At 40.2% G+C, this 17,448-nt stretch overlaps 1 protein-coding gene across 3 annotated transcripts in view; it reads left to right on the top strand.

The window, feature by feature from the left end:
* The first annotated feature begins 4,532 nt into the window (after positions 1 to 4,532).
* LOC102771189 (chromosome unknown open reading frame, human C16orf46) overlaps positions 4,533 to 17,448 on the top strand; it is a 15,466-nt gene continuing 2,550 nt past the window's right edge. For 2 of the 3 annotated variants that reach the window (XM_015569798.1, XM_006754456.2), the window contains exons 1-4: positions 4,533 to 4,734; positions 12,004 to 12,087; positions 14,718 to 14,786; positions 16,101 to 16,357. In XM_015569798.1, the coding sequence (XP_015425284.1) occupies positions 16,148 to 16,357 (210 nt within the window). In that variant the 5' untranslated portion in view covers positions 4,533 to 4,734; positions 12,004 to 12,087; positions 14,718 to 14,786; positions 16,101 to 16,147. Of the gene's footprint in view, positions 4,735 to 12,003; positions 12,088 to 14,717; positions 14,848 to 16,100; positions 16,358 to 17,448 lie in introns of all 3 variants that reach the window. The other variant, XM_006754455.2, reaches the window with a different exon arrangement.

The following is a 17,448-nucleotide window of genomic DNA, read 5'->3' as shown; positions in this document are numbered from 1 at the left end:
TAAATTCATTACTTTATTTTGAAGAAAAGTGCTGCTGACTACTTCGGAAAGCTTATGGTGAACATGCTCCATCTCAAGATACTTGTGGACACTGGTTTAAACACTTTAAAAGTGATGATTTCGATGTGAAAGACAACGTCCAGGTCAACCGAAAAAGTTTGAAGACCAACAATTACAAGCACTATTGGGTGAAGATGCATGTCAAACTCAAAAATGACTTACAGAAAGATTAAACATTGCTCAGCAAACAATTTCTGATCGTTTATAAGCAATGGGAAAGATTTTAAAGGAAGGAAAATGGGTGCCACTTCAACTGAACGAAAGACAAATGGAAAACCGAAAAGTCATCAGTAAAATGTTGCTTCAGCGACACGAAAGGAAGTCTTTTTTGCATCGATTTGTGACTGATGATGAAAAGTGGATTTATTTTGAGAATCCCAAATGCACAAAATCATGGGTTGATCCAGGTCAACCATCAACATGCAAGGCCAAATCACTTCAAAAAGAAGACAATGCTCTGCGTTTGGTGGGATCAGGAAGGTGTGGTGTGTTATGAGCTTCTAAAACCAGGTGAAACTGTTAATACTTATCGGATCGATGGCACACACCCTTTCTGAGCAGCACTTCAAAACGTACGAAGAAGTGGAAAATTGGGTCTCTGAATGGTTTGCCTCAAAACAAGAAAAGTTCTATTGGGATGGTATCCACAAATTACCTGAAAGATGGGAAAATGTGTAGCTAGCAACAGACATGACTTTGAATAAAGTACTTTTGATGTTTCTCTTGAAATTATCGTGTTTTCGTTGATTAAAAATCCGCATTATTAACCGGTACACCTAGTATATATATGTACTCACACAGCAAGAGCACACGAATTCCTCCATCATTTTCCTGTTACTAGAGGAAAAAGAAAGTATTCTGACTAACACGTTCTGATGGTGAATGAACAGCAATGAGACTCCAAAGGGAGTAGAGAAATAAATAACATCTTTCCTGCTCCTCAGCAGACAGAAACCATTCTTTCTTAAGACTGTGCCAATGGCCATATCACTGTTGAGATGTATCGTTGCACCCTTGCAAGAAGGAATCCGAGATACCCTGGATGATTGTCTTTCTATTTTTGTAATTATTACTCAGGGTAATTAATTTGACTATCTGCTTTGGAAATAAAAATGGGTAATTATATACATTTTACTTTTTTGTTTTGAAGGTGCTCTCATATATTACCTTCTTTAATGCTCATAATAATAACCAGAGGTAGATAGCTACCACCATTTCACAGATAAGGTGATGGAGAGAATAAGAGATTGTTAAAAAGCTGGGCAGTCATGGTTAGGATTTTCACATTTCCTGGTTCCATCTTTATCAGTTTTTTAGCAAATGTTACTATTAGAAAAAATACTTAAATGGGAACGGGGGGGTGGGGGGTGGGAGGGGGAAGGATGAATGTTCTATAAAGGTGGGAAACAGAAATGGCCTTTCTAAAGTGAAAGTACATCAGTGATTGTAGTCTGAAAGAGATGAGCAGTTTGATATCTCCCAGTATTTTTGTTTGTTAATCCTCACCCAAGGATATTTTCCCATTGATTTCTAGAGAGAGTAGAAGGGAGGGGAAGAGACACACAGAGAGAAACATCAATGTGAGAGAGACACATTGATTGGTTATCTCCCTCAGGCCAGGCGACCCAACCAGGGCTGGGGATCCAGCCTGCAACCCAGTACATACCCTTAACCAAAATAAAACCCAGGACCCTTCAGTCCCTGGGCAGTCATTCCATCCACTGAGCCAAATGTCTAGGGCAGTGGTTCTCAACCTTCCTAATAATGCCATGACCTTTTAATACGTTCCTCATGTTGTGGTGACTCCCAATTTCATTGTTACAAATTGAACATAATTAAAGCATAGTGATTAATCACAAAAATAATATGTAATTATATATGTGTTTTACGATGGTCTTAGGCGACCCCTGTGAGTCGTTTGACCCCCAAAGGGTCAAACCGCTGGTCTAGGGCCAGTTGACAGTATTTTTAATGAAAAACCACTAGGGGGCTCTGCATAGGCATGCTAACGTGAAAATGAGGCTGGTATTTCAGATCAACTTAGCAAAATAGAAATTTTGAATTTTTCTAAATTTCCCCAATTTTGGGGGGGCTGATAAAATGTACTGCTTACCTTCAGTTTATAGACAATCAGGCTAACTATAACTGCCTTCATTACTGCTCTACAATCTATTACAGACTCAATCACACATTTCCCTTCCTCAGAAAAGGCCCTCACTTTACATCAAGATTAATATCTTTTTCCTGCCACATGGCTTTAGTACTGACCACCTACCACCAGTATTTTTCCCCCTCTAAATAGACTTAATTTTTTAAGAGCAGATTTAGGCTCAAAATTGAGCACAAAGTATAGTTTCCATATACCTCCTGACCCCATCTTTCTCTGTTTTGAGAACATCCCTTTGCCAACTCTGAGATACTGTACTAGAACTGATGATATCTTGATTCAATCTATGTTAGCTTTTTATAAACAACTGGCCAAACACACTCATCCCTTAATGTTTCTACTCAATCATGCTAGCAGGCTTTTACCTGCTAGATTTCATTAGTGATTACTAGTACATTTAAAACATGCAGGCCTGACTAGTGTGAAGGAAATCAGTTACCAGATCTTCCAACTTTCACATGTACTTTCAGTCAAGAAGCTTAATTAATCATTTAGTGAATCTTAGTTAAGACTGGTATACTTCTCAGAAATTGAGAAAGTAGGTTTAATGAGTGGATAACATTCTGCTAAACAGATGTTTTTAAATTTTGTTTTCAATAGAACTAAAGGAAGACCCAACCAAACTGTCAACTGATAGATCATTAATTTTTTTTGTTGTTGATCACCATGTGATTTCTGGTGTGGAAAGGAGTTTTTTAAAAAGTTAAGAGACTGCTATAACAAAACCACTTTCATGTGCATCTTTATATGAACAAGGTATCTCAGCTTACATCTCTGAAAAACCTGGATATTAGAATAAAATTCTGTGGATGATGCAGAATAAAAATAAAATTATGAACTTGAGAAAAAGCAAAAGAAAAATTTCCATCTTTTAGTTTATTCATGTATTTTAAAATAAATGTTGTTAGGTATCAAATTATCATTAAATTTAGATTTCTTTCAATACTATTAAAAGAGTAATGTAACATTTTAAAATGCGTGCTTTCATGATACTCTGCATGTTACATCCTTGGCTACTATTTATGTTTAAGATTAAAATTTTATGTTTTTAACAAAAAAAATTGCAATGGGGTATGAGTTTTGTCTACAATTCTTTTTAGAAGCATGCAGGCATACCATTCCTTCCAGGTTGTGAAAGCAAATTATCCAAATATGTATGTTTTAGGTAAAGAAATGATAACTTAAAACAGATTCTATACAAGTACTTTGTTCTAACATCTTAGAATGTGATATTCGAAGACATTATATAAAATAGTCTTTGCATGGGCTTTAAAGGCTTTCTAATTATGTTCTGTAAAAAAGGCAGGAGTACCTGTCTTTTTTTAAATATATTTTTATTGATTTCAGAGAGGACAGGGAAGGGAGACAGAGATAGACACATCAATGATGAGAGAGAATCATTGATTGGCTGCCTCCTGCACGCCCCCTACTGGGAATCAAGCCCGAAACTGGGGCATGTGCCCTTGACCGGAATCGAACCCGGGCCCACGCGCTAGTCTGCAGGCCCACGCGCTATCCACTCAGCCAAACCACCTAGGGCAGGAGTAGCTGTCTTTCCAAATGCCTTTTAACCAGTGCTCTAAAGGACTTACATTCTAATATTTTTCAACAGCAGAAATAGTCACACTTCTAAAACCAGAATCAAACCTGAGTTGGGTCGACGCTCTACCACCTAATGCCTGAGCATAGGTTCCCACCCCTGGCTGCACCTCTGGGCGCACTGAAGGTGGGAGAGCCCTGCACTGTCTTCAAAGAGTTCCTCCGTTGATTTAAGGACGTGACGCTACTTTTCATTTGTCTTTTTTTTTAATCTCACAATGCCCACTTCACAGAGCTGTACAGCTACACAAGTTCAGGAAGTGTTGGTTGTACTGCCACTGGATTCAACCTAGTACTGAATAGGCACGTAAGCAGACCAATGGATCCTACTATTACGTTTTTTGGCCTACATCACCCTAGCACCATCGTTCTCATGGGGGAGGGGAGACTAGTGGTCAGCTGGCAACGTTGGGGACATTTTGGGCTCGCACGCTACTAACCTTCCTGCAATGAACACGGCGGCCTCACCTCAGAAAAACTCGGCGCCAGAGCGAGACTGTCTGCTGAGAGGCCCTGGGTTTCCTAGGAGAAGCGAGTCGAAAGGGCCCTCGCTTTCTAACTCCAGGGTCCGGCGGGCATCCAGCCCCTCGCTCACTCCCCTGACTGGCGTTTACGGCTACACCGTACCGCGCCACGCCGCCTCGGGCGCCAGCAGCGGGCCTGGCTTCGGTGCAGCTTCCCCCACGACAGAAGGCGGGCGACCCGGGGCAACTGTCGCCCGCCTCCGGCGAAGACTAAGCTGCCGGGGGCTTTCCACCGCACTGGCCCCACATGTGAGGGTGTGAGTGGCGGCGGCCGCTTCCCCGCCCCCAGAGCAAGGCCCCATACCACTTCACGCGCAGCAGAGCGAGAGCCCTGCCCAGTAAGAGAAGAAGCTGCCCTCTGAGACGGGGATGCAGAAGAGAGAGGTACCAGCACTGGGATCAAGGGCGGGGCCTGGGGAGCAGCCGCACGGTGTGGGTGGGGCAGTGGGCGGGGCCGTTGAAAGGGCGGGTCCCTATGAGGGAGGAGCCAGTCGAGGAAGGGGTGTGGCTTGGTGAGGCAAATGGGGAAGTTTTGCTGGAGTGGTTAGCTCTTGAAAGAAGAGAAGGCATCTTTTGTGGCTGGGTAGGAACTGCTGTTGGAAGGGGTGGAGGTAGATGAGGAAGAAGGAACGATCCAGGAAGAAGTGGGGGTGCCTGAGGGAAGGGAGGAACTATTAAGGGAAAGGGCAGAGCCTTTCCTTTAGGAGAAACAGGTTGGGTCTGTGTTTGATGACTTGTTTTTCAGGTGGACTGTAAGCTGTATGAGAGCTGGGCATTGCTTCACGCTCTATCCCCAGTCCTAGGCATCTGATAAGCACTGAGTGAGTGAATGAATGTGAATGGAAAAAGTGGAAGAGTTGTAGACTGTGATTGGAATAAAAATGGCCTGATCCTAGGACAGATCGTTGAAGGAACTGAACTCCTATGAACAATCAAAGCTGCTGTGCTCTATGGGCACATAATAAGCATAAGGCACACGTAATTAACATAGGGAGGTAAGACTTATACTCTTAAAAGTGTAAACAATTTACTCAAATTGGGTGGCGCATATGCTTAACTTTGAGGCAAAATTTCAACTCCTTACAGAATTGTGTTTCAAAATTATAAATCAGATTGAAGTCCCAGTGACAGTTTCTTTCAGAAACTGTATTACAGTGATCAGCATGCCCAGGCCAATCTTCAAGACCACTTCACATGGGTGAAGCTTTGCTCTGTATTAAGAAACTTAACTAGCCCTGGCTGGTTTTTCTCAGTAGTTAGAACGTCAGCTGTAGACTGAAAGGTCCCAGCTTTGATTCCAGGCAAGGGTATGTACCTTGATTGCAGGCTCAATCCCCAGATCCCTTGCCCTGGTTGGGGCTCGTGTGGGAGGCAACCAATTGATATTTCTCTCTTTGTTTCTCTCTCCTTTCTACTCTCTCTCTCTCTCAAAAAAAAAAAAAATCAATGGAAAAATGTCCTCAGGGGAGGATTAAAAAAGAAAGAAAGAAAAGAAAGGAAGGAAGAAAAAGAAACAACTCCCACCATGGCTGTTTCTATTTATTGATTTCTTCAACGCATAATGATAAGGTCCACAGGAACATCCATTTAGAAATCCAAGTGAGGCTGCCAGAAACCCATCTTTCCCTGGCTGAAATTCTGACATGGACTCAAGATTCCTTTAAACCTGAAACTTCTAGAAAGATGGGGGTAGGTGTGGAGACATGGTGTAGAACCAGGGAAGTGGTAAGGAGTTTTGAGGGATTACAGCCTGCTTTTGACTGAAAAACCATGGGCCTTTCACTTCTGACCCATCAACATTACCCCCACTGTTAATTGATTGCCTGACTATGTAGACAGGCAATGGCAAATATGTGGCAAATGTGCAACCAACATCCTTATTTGTTCCCTGACAGACTTCATTAATCCCAGACCTCTTTCCCATAGTGGCCAAGTCTTATGATCCTTCTCAACACAACACCCTAGGTAGCCACTACTTGTTTGGAACTGATAATTTGGAACATATTCTTCATACCTAATATAGATAATAAATGTAAAAAAAATTAATGGACATCAATGTAAATGTAAATTTCCTTAATTCTTGGTAAGATTCCTTTTTGTTTTCAGTGGTGTTGCCTAAATAGATGGATCAGGAATCCTGTAGCATGTCGAAATATAGGCCAGATAATTGTGTTTGAGGTTGGATTGGATAATTAGTAAATACCCAATACCACAGATATCCATAGGACATTGTCCTTTATCCTCTCCTCAACATTTATATCAGTGATTTAGATGAAGTTACAGAAGGTATGTCTATTGAATTAATGAAGTTTTAAAGTAGGAGTTGGAAGAAATGATTCAGAATGATCTAAGCAGGTTGGGGTGATGATCCAAAAACCAAGAAAAAAATTTCTTAGGAGAATCTGATCAATTTAGATGTCTACATCTAGCAAATTAGAAGAAAAAAGAAAAAAATATTTAAAGGAAATCAACAGCATGGGCATGAAGTTAAGAAGACAGGGATTATTAACAATTCATATTAGAAAATCTAGAAGTTGTAGTTGACCTTAAACTCAGTGTTATTCAGGACTGAGATATAGGCCCTGGCTGGGTAGCCCAGTTGGTTAGAGCATTGTGCTGATATGCCAAGGTTGCGGGTTCCATCCCAGGTCACGGCACATACAAGAATCAACCAATGGCCTGTCCTGGTGGGGCTCAGTAGTTGAGAGTCAACCTGTGAATAAGAGGTCACCGTTCGATTCCTCATCAGGGCACATGCCTGGGCTGCAGGCTCCATACCCCATTGGAGGCAGCCAAACAATGATTCTCTTTCATCATTCATATTTCTCTCTCTCCTTTTCGCTTCCTCTCTGAAATCAATTTTTTTTTTAAATATATTTTATTGATTTTTTACAGAGAGGAAGGGAGAGAGATAGATAGTTAGAAACATCGATGAGAGAGAAACATCGATCAGCTGCCTCCTGCACGTCCCCCACTGGGGATGTGCCCGCAACCCAGGTACATGCCCTTGACCGGAATCGACCCCGGGACCCTTCGGTCCGCAGGCCGACGCTCTATCCCCTGAGCCAAACCAGTTTCGGCCAATTTTTTTAACAAAGAGATTCAATCAATCCAATGAATGCATAAATAATTGGAACAACAAATCTCTATCTCTTCCTCTCACTTTCAAAAAAAAAAAAAGATTGGGATATAGCATTTAAAACATATAGCAATCTTTATTGAATTAATAGGTGTAGATCAAAGGGATCCAGGTTTCAAAACAGATACTTCTAGGCAAACCGAATTTAAAGTACTGTCCTAATTTCCAGATACTACATTTTAAAGACATTGGTAAGTGACTGTGCATTCTTAAGATGAGGGAATTTGAGATTCTTGTCTGAAGAAATGAGAACTATCTTCAGATATTTTCAGCATTGTCATGTGTTGCTTTTGGGAGGAATGCCAGGAACTGAGAAGCAAAATCTTCAGGCTTGCAGATGTCTTGATTTGAGAACATTCCAATTAAAAAAAAAAATTATCTTTATTTTTGAAAGTATTACAGATATCCCCTTTGTTTCTTTGTTTGTTTTTTCCTATTGACCGCCGCCACCCTGACCCTGCCCCTCCCAGGCCTTTACCACTTCATTTTCTGGGTCCATGGGCTATGCATATCTATAATAATAAAAATGTAATATGCTAATTAGACCAGACATCCGTCCAGATGTCCTTCCTTTTGGACAAAGCCGCAGCAGGTGAGGGGGGTGGGGGCGGAGCACAGCAGAGGCAGCAGAGGCCCCTGGCTCCTGCGGCAGTGGGCAGGGGCCAGGGCCAAGGCCCTTGCACACATTTTGTGCATCAGGCCTCTAGTATACATATAAGTTTCCCCGGTAATTACTCCCACCCCCCTATTCCTCCACCCCTGCCTTCCCTCGGAAATTCATCAGTTTGTTCCATGCTTCTATGTCTCTGGATCTATTTTGTTCATCTGTTTATTTTGGAGAACATTCCAATTTTAAAGTTGGCTCTGGAATGGAAAAAGTAGCTTATAAAATAATGAGCTCAAATTTATTAGAATTATTTAAGCATATCTAAGAACAGTGCCTAACCCCAGGTCAAGAAGATTGTGTTTGTTTGTTTGTTTGTTTGTTTGTTTGTTTGTTTTTTGAAACTTTGCACTTTTTAATGTAGGAAAATCATTCATGTTAACAAACAAAATAATGAGGGCCAACCATAAAAGCTATATTTGTGGCACTGGGGCTGTGTGTATATTTGATTTTTAGTTACATAGTTTTATGATTTTTATTTAGGCCTATGATCCATTTTGAATTAATTTTTTTTCTTTTTTTATGGATGGCCAGAGGTTGCCACACTATAGTTGGAAAGATTATCCTGTATGCATTTCACTATTTTGGCATTTTGTCAAAAATCAATTGGCCATGTTTGTGTGGGTATATTTCTGGACTTTCTAGTCTGACCCATTGATCTATGTGTCTTTCCATTCACCAATATCATACTGAGTCCCATTGCCTTATTTTGATTTTTTTAATTGGGTAGTGTGATTCTTCCACTTTATAGTTTGTTTTCATAATTGTTATAACTATCATAGTTCCTTTGCATTTCCTTTAAAATTTAAAGCCAGCTTGTCAATATCAATAATAAATCCTGTATTAGATTCATATCTTAATATTCAGTCACCTTTTTAAAGATTGTCTATTCTTAGGCCTATATATTTTTATATATATTTTAAAATCCAAAAAATTGAAAAAAGTTTTAAGAAAAGGATTATCGTGTTATAGGCACAGAGTCTTATCTTCCCAAGATCTAGGACTTCCCATTCCCAGGGGTCCTGGACTCTATTCATGGACCATAAATGTACACATTTTAGGTGGTGACATTCTTTATACATAAGAACCATCTGTTTTATATGTCATATCAGAAAATACCTACCAGTGTAGTACCAAGACATTATTACTGGTCACCAAAATCTGGCTTCCTTTTCCTTCTGGAGATTTAGGAGGAAGTATAATCCCCACTTTTCCTAGAAGTTAGGCAGTACCCTCTGACTTGTTCCAGCTAATGACATGAGAACTGAAGTCATGTTACTTCCAGGCAGAAGTATCTGAGTCAGTGTGTGATTCCCCATGTTTGCTGTCATAGTTGGCTATGGTTTTCCATTATGGTGTCTCCATTAGTTCAATTCCAGAGTGAGGATAATGTGGAGCAGAGTCTACAGCATCAGACAATGGGCATGTCACACGTGTTAGAAATAAAGTTTTATTGTTTTTTATCACTGAGGGGGGAAATTAGGATTGCTTGTTATTAACAGCATAACCTTGCCCATCTAGACTAATAAACTAGGTAGCTCTAGCTAACAGACAGTGACCATGCCAAACTGACCTGTACCCTGGTAAGGCAACCTTTTCCAAAAAGAACCTGGCAGGGCCCTAGGCAGTTTGGCTTAGTGGATAGAACATCAGCCTGTGGACTGGAAGGTCCCAGGTTCGATTCCGGACAAGGAAACATACCTGGGTTGTGGGCTCTATCCCCAGTGTGGGGTATGAAGGAGGCAGCAAATCAATGATTCTCTCTCATCATTGATGTTTCTATCTCTCTATCCCTCTTCCTTCCTCTCTGAAATCAATAAAAATATATTAAAATAATGAAAGAACCTGGCAGAGTGAGCCTTATCTGGGACAAAGTTAAAACAAAATCCCCAAATTCAGAGTTTTATGGATATTTTAAATATCAGCTTTTAACTTCATTTTTATTAAGATGAATTGGGCACATTATCACCTTCTCCATCAAAGAAATACAGAGAATACAAAGTCCCTTTCTAAACTAATATCACATCCTTCTCTCTCTTCTTGTGTCTTCTGCTATCCTTAGTTTCTCTTCAGCTACTAGCCTTTGGAAATTTCTTTATGTTCTTGGTCAGGTGCCCTCTACTTCACATAGTTTTTTCTCTACTTACTTGTAAATAGTAGATATGGTCATAGTTCTCAGTTTACATTGATTTCAATCCCTTGTACTCCATTTTAACTTAATATATATAATTAATTTCAGAGAGGAAGCCAGAGGGGGAGAGAGATAGAAACATCAATGATGAGAGGGGATCACGGATCACATGGGCTGCCTCCTGCATGCCCCTCACTGGGAATGGAACTCACAACCCTGCCCTCCTGGTTCATAGGTTGACACTCAACCACTGAGTACGCCAGCTGTGCTTAATTTTTTTTATATTATTATGGGAAGGTTCACACATGTAAAAGTAGAAAGAAGTAGCCCTGGCTGGATAGCTCAGTTAGAACATTGTCCTGATATGCCAAGGTTGTGGTTTCAATCCCCTGGTAAGTGTAACCAATGTATGCCTAAATAAGTGGAATAACAAAAATCAGTCTTTTTCTCTCTCTCTCTCTCCCTCTCTCTAAAATTAATCAATAAAAAATTGTTTAAAGTTAAAAAAAAATAAGTAGAGAGAATGCAGTTAACTTATATGTCCTCATACCCATCTATAACAAACAGAGCTTATGACTAAATAAACATAATTTACTTTATCATAATCTCTCTAACCACAACCAGCACATGCCCCACACCTCCCACACCCCTTGCATGATTATTGTGAAGCAAATCAAAATGGCTTATCTTTAATTGATAAAATAAAATACACTATGTTACAGTTTTTTTGCTGATCATTTACTTTCCATTTCTGTCTTTAAATGCTACTAGAGCCCTGGTGGGGTAGCTAAGTTGATTGGAGCATCATATACAACAAAAAGTTGCTGGTTTGATTTCCTATCAGGGCACATAACTAGGTTGGTGTTTCGATCCTCAGTCAGGTGCATATGGGAGTCCATCGATTGATGTTTCTCTCACATCTATATTTCTCTCTCCCCCTTTCTCTCTCAAATCAATAAAATCATAACCTTTGGTGAGGATTTTTTTTTAAAAAAGCTACTGGAAGAGATATTTTCTAGATCATAGTGAATTTCCATCTCTGTTTCTTAGATTCTCATTCATCTTTATTTCATTTTCTAATATCTTAAGTTCCTTGATCAGTTTTTCTTCATGTTTATTCATGTTTATCCAAGCATGTACTTTGGGAGCTTGGACCTCAGTCAACATTTTCTTCTTTGTATAATTTGGTTTGAGTCACTCCAATAGTGTATGTCATGGAATTTAATACCTTCTGGCCTACATCTGTGTGCCTTCCTGCTTTGTACTCCAAATCCAATTTTTAGTTGCATCTGCAAATGCATTTTCCCATGGTAGCATTTTACAATATGATCTTTGTGTTTTCTTAATGTGATTTTCTTGGAAAAAAATTAATAACTGGACTTTGATGTTTGCTTTATACCAGTGATTCTCAAACAGAATCAGATTGTTAAGCCCAATGGAAGTCAAGAAGTGGAATAGTATGAACCTTTGATTTACTTCAAATATGTCAAGTAGGCATAATTTTATTATAAAAAATATGAGTATTATATCAGTGCAGATTTCTGTCTTCCAACATAAAAGTAAAACTGCATATAATTAATTGTAAGAAGTACATTTCTATTTGTCATCATTACAAGTGCTAGAAGACAAGAATGGGCAGTGAAACTTCAAGGCACACTTATAAACAGAAAACTTAAAATTAAGACTATCCTTTCCACCAACTGGATTTTTTCTGCTTAGGAAAAGACCACCAATATTGTTTTAGTTGTGGACCATCTTGATCCAGTTTGCTTGAAGATACCAGGGTTCTGGAGGAGTGATCCAGTATGTAGGAATCTGACCATTTCACTAAGAATACTATGTTTACTAACAGAGATGATTCTTAGTTTTTAGTCATAAGGAGGCAATAAAGTTCTCATGATCCCCCACTAAATGAGTAAAGTGCTTATACAAATGTACTCTTTATAACAAATATATAAAGTGCTTATAGCAAAGATTTGCACATAGTAATAGCTATATTATAGTAAGTTTTATTATTAAGTTGTTATTGTTACCTGGCTTTCTTTTGACACTTTGTAGTCTGATGTGACTGGAACCTTTTCTGGTGGCCTCACTGGGTCCAGTTCTACTGACTCCAATACACGGGCTTATCCAATATTGCCTCCTTGGCCTCTGCTGTTCCTCTCTCTAGATCAGTGGTTCTCAACCTTCCTAATGCCGCGACCCTTTAATACAGTTCCTCATGTTGTGGTGACCCCCAACCATAAAATTATTTTTGTTGCTACTTCATAACTGTAATTTTGCTACTGTTGTGAATTGTAATGTAAATATCTGATATGCAGGATGTATTTTCATTGTTCACGACCCACAGGTTGAGAACCACTGAGGCAGAGGATCTAAAGACATTTTTCCAAAGAAGACATACAGAGGGCCTTATAGGTACATGAAAAGATACATCACCAATTATCAGGGAAATGCAAGTCAAAACCACAAGATACCACCTCACACCTATTGGAATGGTTATTAATGCATAACCCATGGACACAGACAATAGGGGGGTGAAGGCTTGGGGTGGGGGTAGGGGTGGGCTGAGAGAGGTCATTGAGGGAAAAATGGGACATATGTAATATGAGTTTATTTATTTAATCATCTATTGAAGGACATTTTGGTTGTCTTCATGTCTTGGCCCCTGTGAATAATGCTGCAATGAACATAGGGATCCATGTATCTTTGTAAATAAATGTTAATTTTTTGGGGGTAGATATGCAGATGAGGGGTTGCTGAGTCATATGATAACACTATTATTAATTTTTTAAGGAACTCCATACTGGCTGTACCAGTTTACATTCCTACCAGCAATGAATGAGGGTTCCTCTTTTTTTTAAAAATATATTTTATTGAGGTCAGCCTATAGACTGAAGGGTCCCGAGTTCAATTCCAGTCAAGGGCACATGCCTGGGTTGTGGGCTCGATCCCCAGTAGGGGGCATGCAGGAGTCAGCCAATCAATGATTTTCTCATTATTGATGCTTCTATCTTTCTCTCCCTCTCCCTTCCTCTGAAAAATCATATATGTATATATAAACATCAATGATGAGAGAGAACCATTGATTGCTGCCTCCTGCAGGCCCCCTACTGGGGATTGAGCCGCAACCTGGGCATATGCCCTGACTAGGAATCGAACCTTGGACCTCTTGGTTCATAGGTTAATGCTCAACCATTGAGCAACACTGGCCAGGCATCATAGACTTTCTTTTTTTAAAAATATATATTTTTGTTGATTTCAGAAAGGAAGTGAGAGGGAGAGATAGAAAGAATCATTGAGAGAGAATCATTGATTGGCTGCCTCCTGCATGCACCCTACTGGGGATCAAGCCCACAACTCGGGCATGTGCCCTTGACCAGAATTGAACCCAGGACCTTTCAGTCTGAAGGCCGACACTAACATAGACTTTCTTAATCCCATCCAAGGATGGGAAGGCTTCCTATCACAGAGCCTTGCTCTGGAGGGCAAAGCTAGGACCAGGCAGCGAACCAGGAAAAGCAGTGCTGGTTCAATATAAGACAGAGCTTTTGTACAGAGCAGTAGTTCTCCAATTTTGCTGGATTTTAGAATCATCTCAGGTGATTTAAGAAATCCTGCCTGGCCGGACGTGGCTCAGTGGTTGCGCATTGATCTAGGAATCAGGAGGTCACGGTTCAGTTCCTGATCAGGGCACATGCCTGGGGTTGCTGGCTCCATCCCTGGTAGAGGGTATGCAGAGGGCATCTGATCGACGATTCTCTCCTATCATTGATGTTTCTATCTCTCCCTTCCTCTCTGAAATCAATAAAAATATATTTTAAAAATAACTCACATTAAAAAAAACCCTGATGGCCAAGTTGTGCCCAGTCCAATTATAATCAGAATCTCTGTGGTGGGGTCTGGGGATTTTATTTTACATAAAGCTCCCCAGCTGATTCCAAGATGCAGCCAAGTTTGAGAACCAGTAAATGACTTTGCCACTTGAGAAGACTCTCTAAATAATGAACGCCTTGTCAGTGGAGATACTTTAAGCAAAAATACACATTCTTCTTATTGATTCAAGCCTTCTAGCACAACTTAATCTCTCCTAAACAATATCTGTTTCTTTGCTATAATAGCCTCAAGTTTTAAGTTTATTTTATTATTTAGTAACTGGCTTTCCTTTTGATTCTCTGCTTTTTTCCTTTTGAACTGTACACTTGATAAGTCTAAGGGGTTCTCTGGTACAAATGTATTTGTAATTTAGAAGAGAAAAAGGTCAGAATGTATTTATAGGAGCTTCTTTGGCCTGCACAGTGACTGAAGTGGAATTTCACAATTTGAGGATCCGGCTGATTTACACAACCTATCAGGTCCTCAGTCATGCTGTTTGTAAATAAAATAGCACTTCTAGTTTTTAGTCACTTGTAATATAAGTGTTTTTCTTTCAGATCTCATTCATTTCCTCTGATGTCATACTGGAAAGATTAGGATATCCAAAGATGTTTGACCTTTCATCGGTAAATGGAATTTTATTACCATCTAAACGCCACTCTAAGCCTAAGTAAATAAGCTGAAACGGTAATTGAACAGATATGTTACAAGAAGTTATTTGTCTCTACCTCAACAGAAAATGAAAACAATGTGGGTTTCTGACAGGGATCATGTTGGGGTGAGAGAAAGCAAGGTGTGTGGTCCCCAGTGGACTCTATTTCATTACAAGCAAGGACTTCCTCAAGAAGGCACTGGCTGTTCATTAGCACTCAGCTGGATCATTGGTGGCCACTGCTTAGGCATTAGAGTTCATCGATGCAGCTTGTGCACGCCCCAGGAGGAACATCTGTCTGTGAGAAAGTATTGTAATCATGCCATTTTCATATGAGCAAACGGGCCCAGAAAAGTAACTCATCTAAGCCTTACACAGCTAGTAAATAAGATTGGAACCCTGGCTGTTTGCCACTCAAGTCTGTGCTGATAATTAGGATATAAATTTTCTAACCCTTTGACTGGATTATAAATGCCAAGTCCCATTTTTCAACTTGGGAAAAGCATTAATTAAGGATAGATAGCATCATCATCGTCATCACTTCCACCACCATCACACTGTCACCATCATCTACTATATTAGTTTCCTAGGGCTGCCACTCCAGAGGGCCACAGACTAGGTGGCATAAACAACAGAGCCTGCCCATTCTAGAGGCTCGATGTCCAAAATCAAGGTGTTGGCAGGGCTGATTCCTTCTGAAGACTGTGAGGAAGGATCTGATCCAAGCCACTCTCCTTAACTAGTAGATGGCCATTTTCTCCCTGTGTCTCTTCATATTATCTTCCCTCTGTGCACGTCTGTGTCCAAATTTCCCCTTTTAATAAAAACACCAGTCGTCTACGGTGGATGAGGGTGACCTTATTGACCAGCTTAGATCCCCAAGCTGATATCCAGAGTTGTTGGGAAGAGAAAGAGGAGAAGGCCTGGGTGCATAAGTCACACACATCCACTACAGTGCTCTTGTTATTCGCACAATGTCATCTGGACATTTTTGGAGTGCAGGGTAGTGAGGCTACATTGCTTACTACAGTCTGTACTCCATCATGTGGGATAGAGCCTTGTTAACAAACATCTTCCTCTCCTCTTTTCTTCACTCTCAACTTTGGTCTTTAAATCCATTAGTCTCTAATTAAACTTATACCTATCTTCTATATTGTCAATAGTTGGCAATGGATGGTTTTGTAAAATTTCTTCTGAGTCTATTCCTGAATGTGTTGAAAATGTTTCACCTGAGTTATACTTTAGAAAGAAAATTAAAACTGAGTTCAATCCACATTTCAAACTACAGGAAGAAGATGTTAAAAACTTTAAGCAACCATCAGAGTAATCACAGTAATGGATCTCTGTCAGAAAAATGAGACAGAGTTAGAAAATGGTGAAAATAATCAAATTCCAAGCACAGAAGAACCTGAATTAAACTGTACTTATTCAGATGAAAGAAAGGAAAAGAACCATGTTTGTTGTCTCCTCAATATCAGTGACATTACGCTTGAACAAGATGAAAAAGCCAACAAGTTTGTTATCGGAACTGGATGGGAAGAAGCAGTAAGTATCTTCTTGAGTTAGGTCTCTTGCACATCAGTGTTTTTTGGTTGTTGTTTTAGAAAGTGTTTTTTTTATTTTTATTGATTTGAGAGAGGGAGGAAGGGAGAGAGAGGGAGAGAGAGAGAGAGAGAGAGAGCGAGAGAGAAGAGGAGAGAAACATCAATTTGTTGTTCCACTCCTTTATACAGTTGTTGGTTCATTCTTGTATGTGCCCTGACTGGGGATCGAACCCACAACCTTGGTATATCAGGATGACACACTAACCAACTGAGCTACTCCGCCAGGGCCTGAGCATCAGTGTTTGGATGCAAGCCTTTTTACTTTTTTCAAAAATAGTTACTATTACCACAAAATGTGTAAAAAGTTAAATATAGAAATATCTGGAACAGAGGTAAAATATTAATGATGAGGATATTGAGTATTTATGTCACTCAGTATTGGCAAGCACAGTATTAAGTGCTTCATTCCACCTCACATTAGTCCTATGTGGCAGGTATTATGAACAGCCTCACTTTTTGAACAAGGATACTAAGGCGCCCAAACGGTGAAATAATGTGCTGAAGATCACCCAGCCAGTGGCCAAGTTCTTCTGGACTCGAAACCTGAGCTCCTTAACTACTGTATTAAATTCCCCAAGAGACCTGAAGTTTCTGTCCCACTGATTCTACTCAGAACCCTGTGGGTTTAACCGTAAACTATTCTTAGAATCAAGAATAGCATCCTAAATTTAGAACTAAAAAGTAATTTGATCTACTGTTTCTCAGGTGACACTTGGCAATGTTGCAACAAGGGGCGAGGGGAGGAGATGCTACTGGCATCTGATGGGTGGAAGCCAGGGAATGCTGCTCCACATCCTACCAGGCCCAGGACAGCACTCTAGCAAGGAATAATCCAGCCCTGTATAGTTCAGGCTGCAATACCTGAACACCACAGACAGGGTGGCTTAAGCAACAGACAGTTATTTCTCCCAGTTCTAGAGGGTGGAAGTTTAAGATCAGGTGCCAGCATGGTTGGGTTCTTGGTAAGGGCCCTCTTTCCTGGTTTGCCCTCACATGGCTGCCTTTGTTGTATACAGGGAGAGGGAGGGGGAG

This window comes from Myotis davidii, unplaced genomic scaffold (genome assembly GCF_000327345.1).
Source record: "Myotis davidii unplaced genomic scaffold, ASM32734v1 scaffold391, whole genome shotgun sequence".
In the NCBI taxonomy this organism is placed as follows: Eukaryota; Metazoa; Chordata; class Mammalia; order Chiroptera; family Vespertilionidae; genus Myotis; species Myotis davidii.
This window is presented reverse-complemented; position numbering and strand designations above follow the sequence as displayed.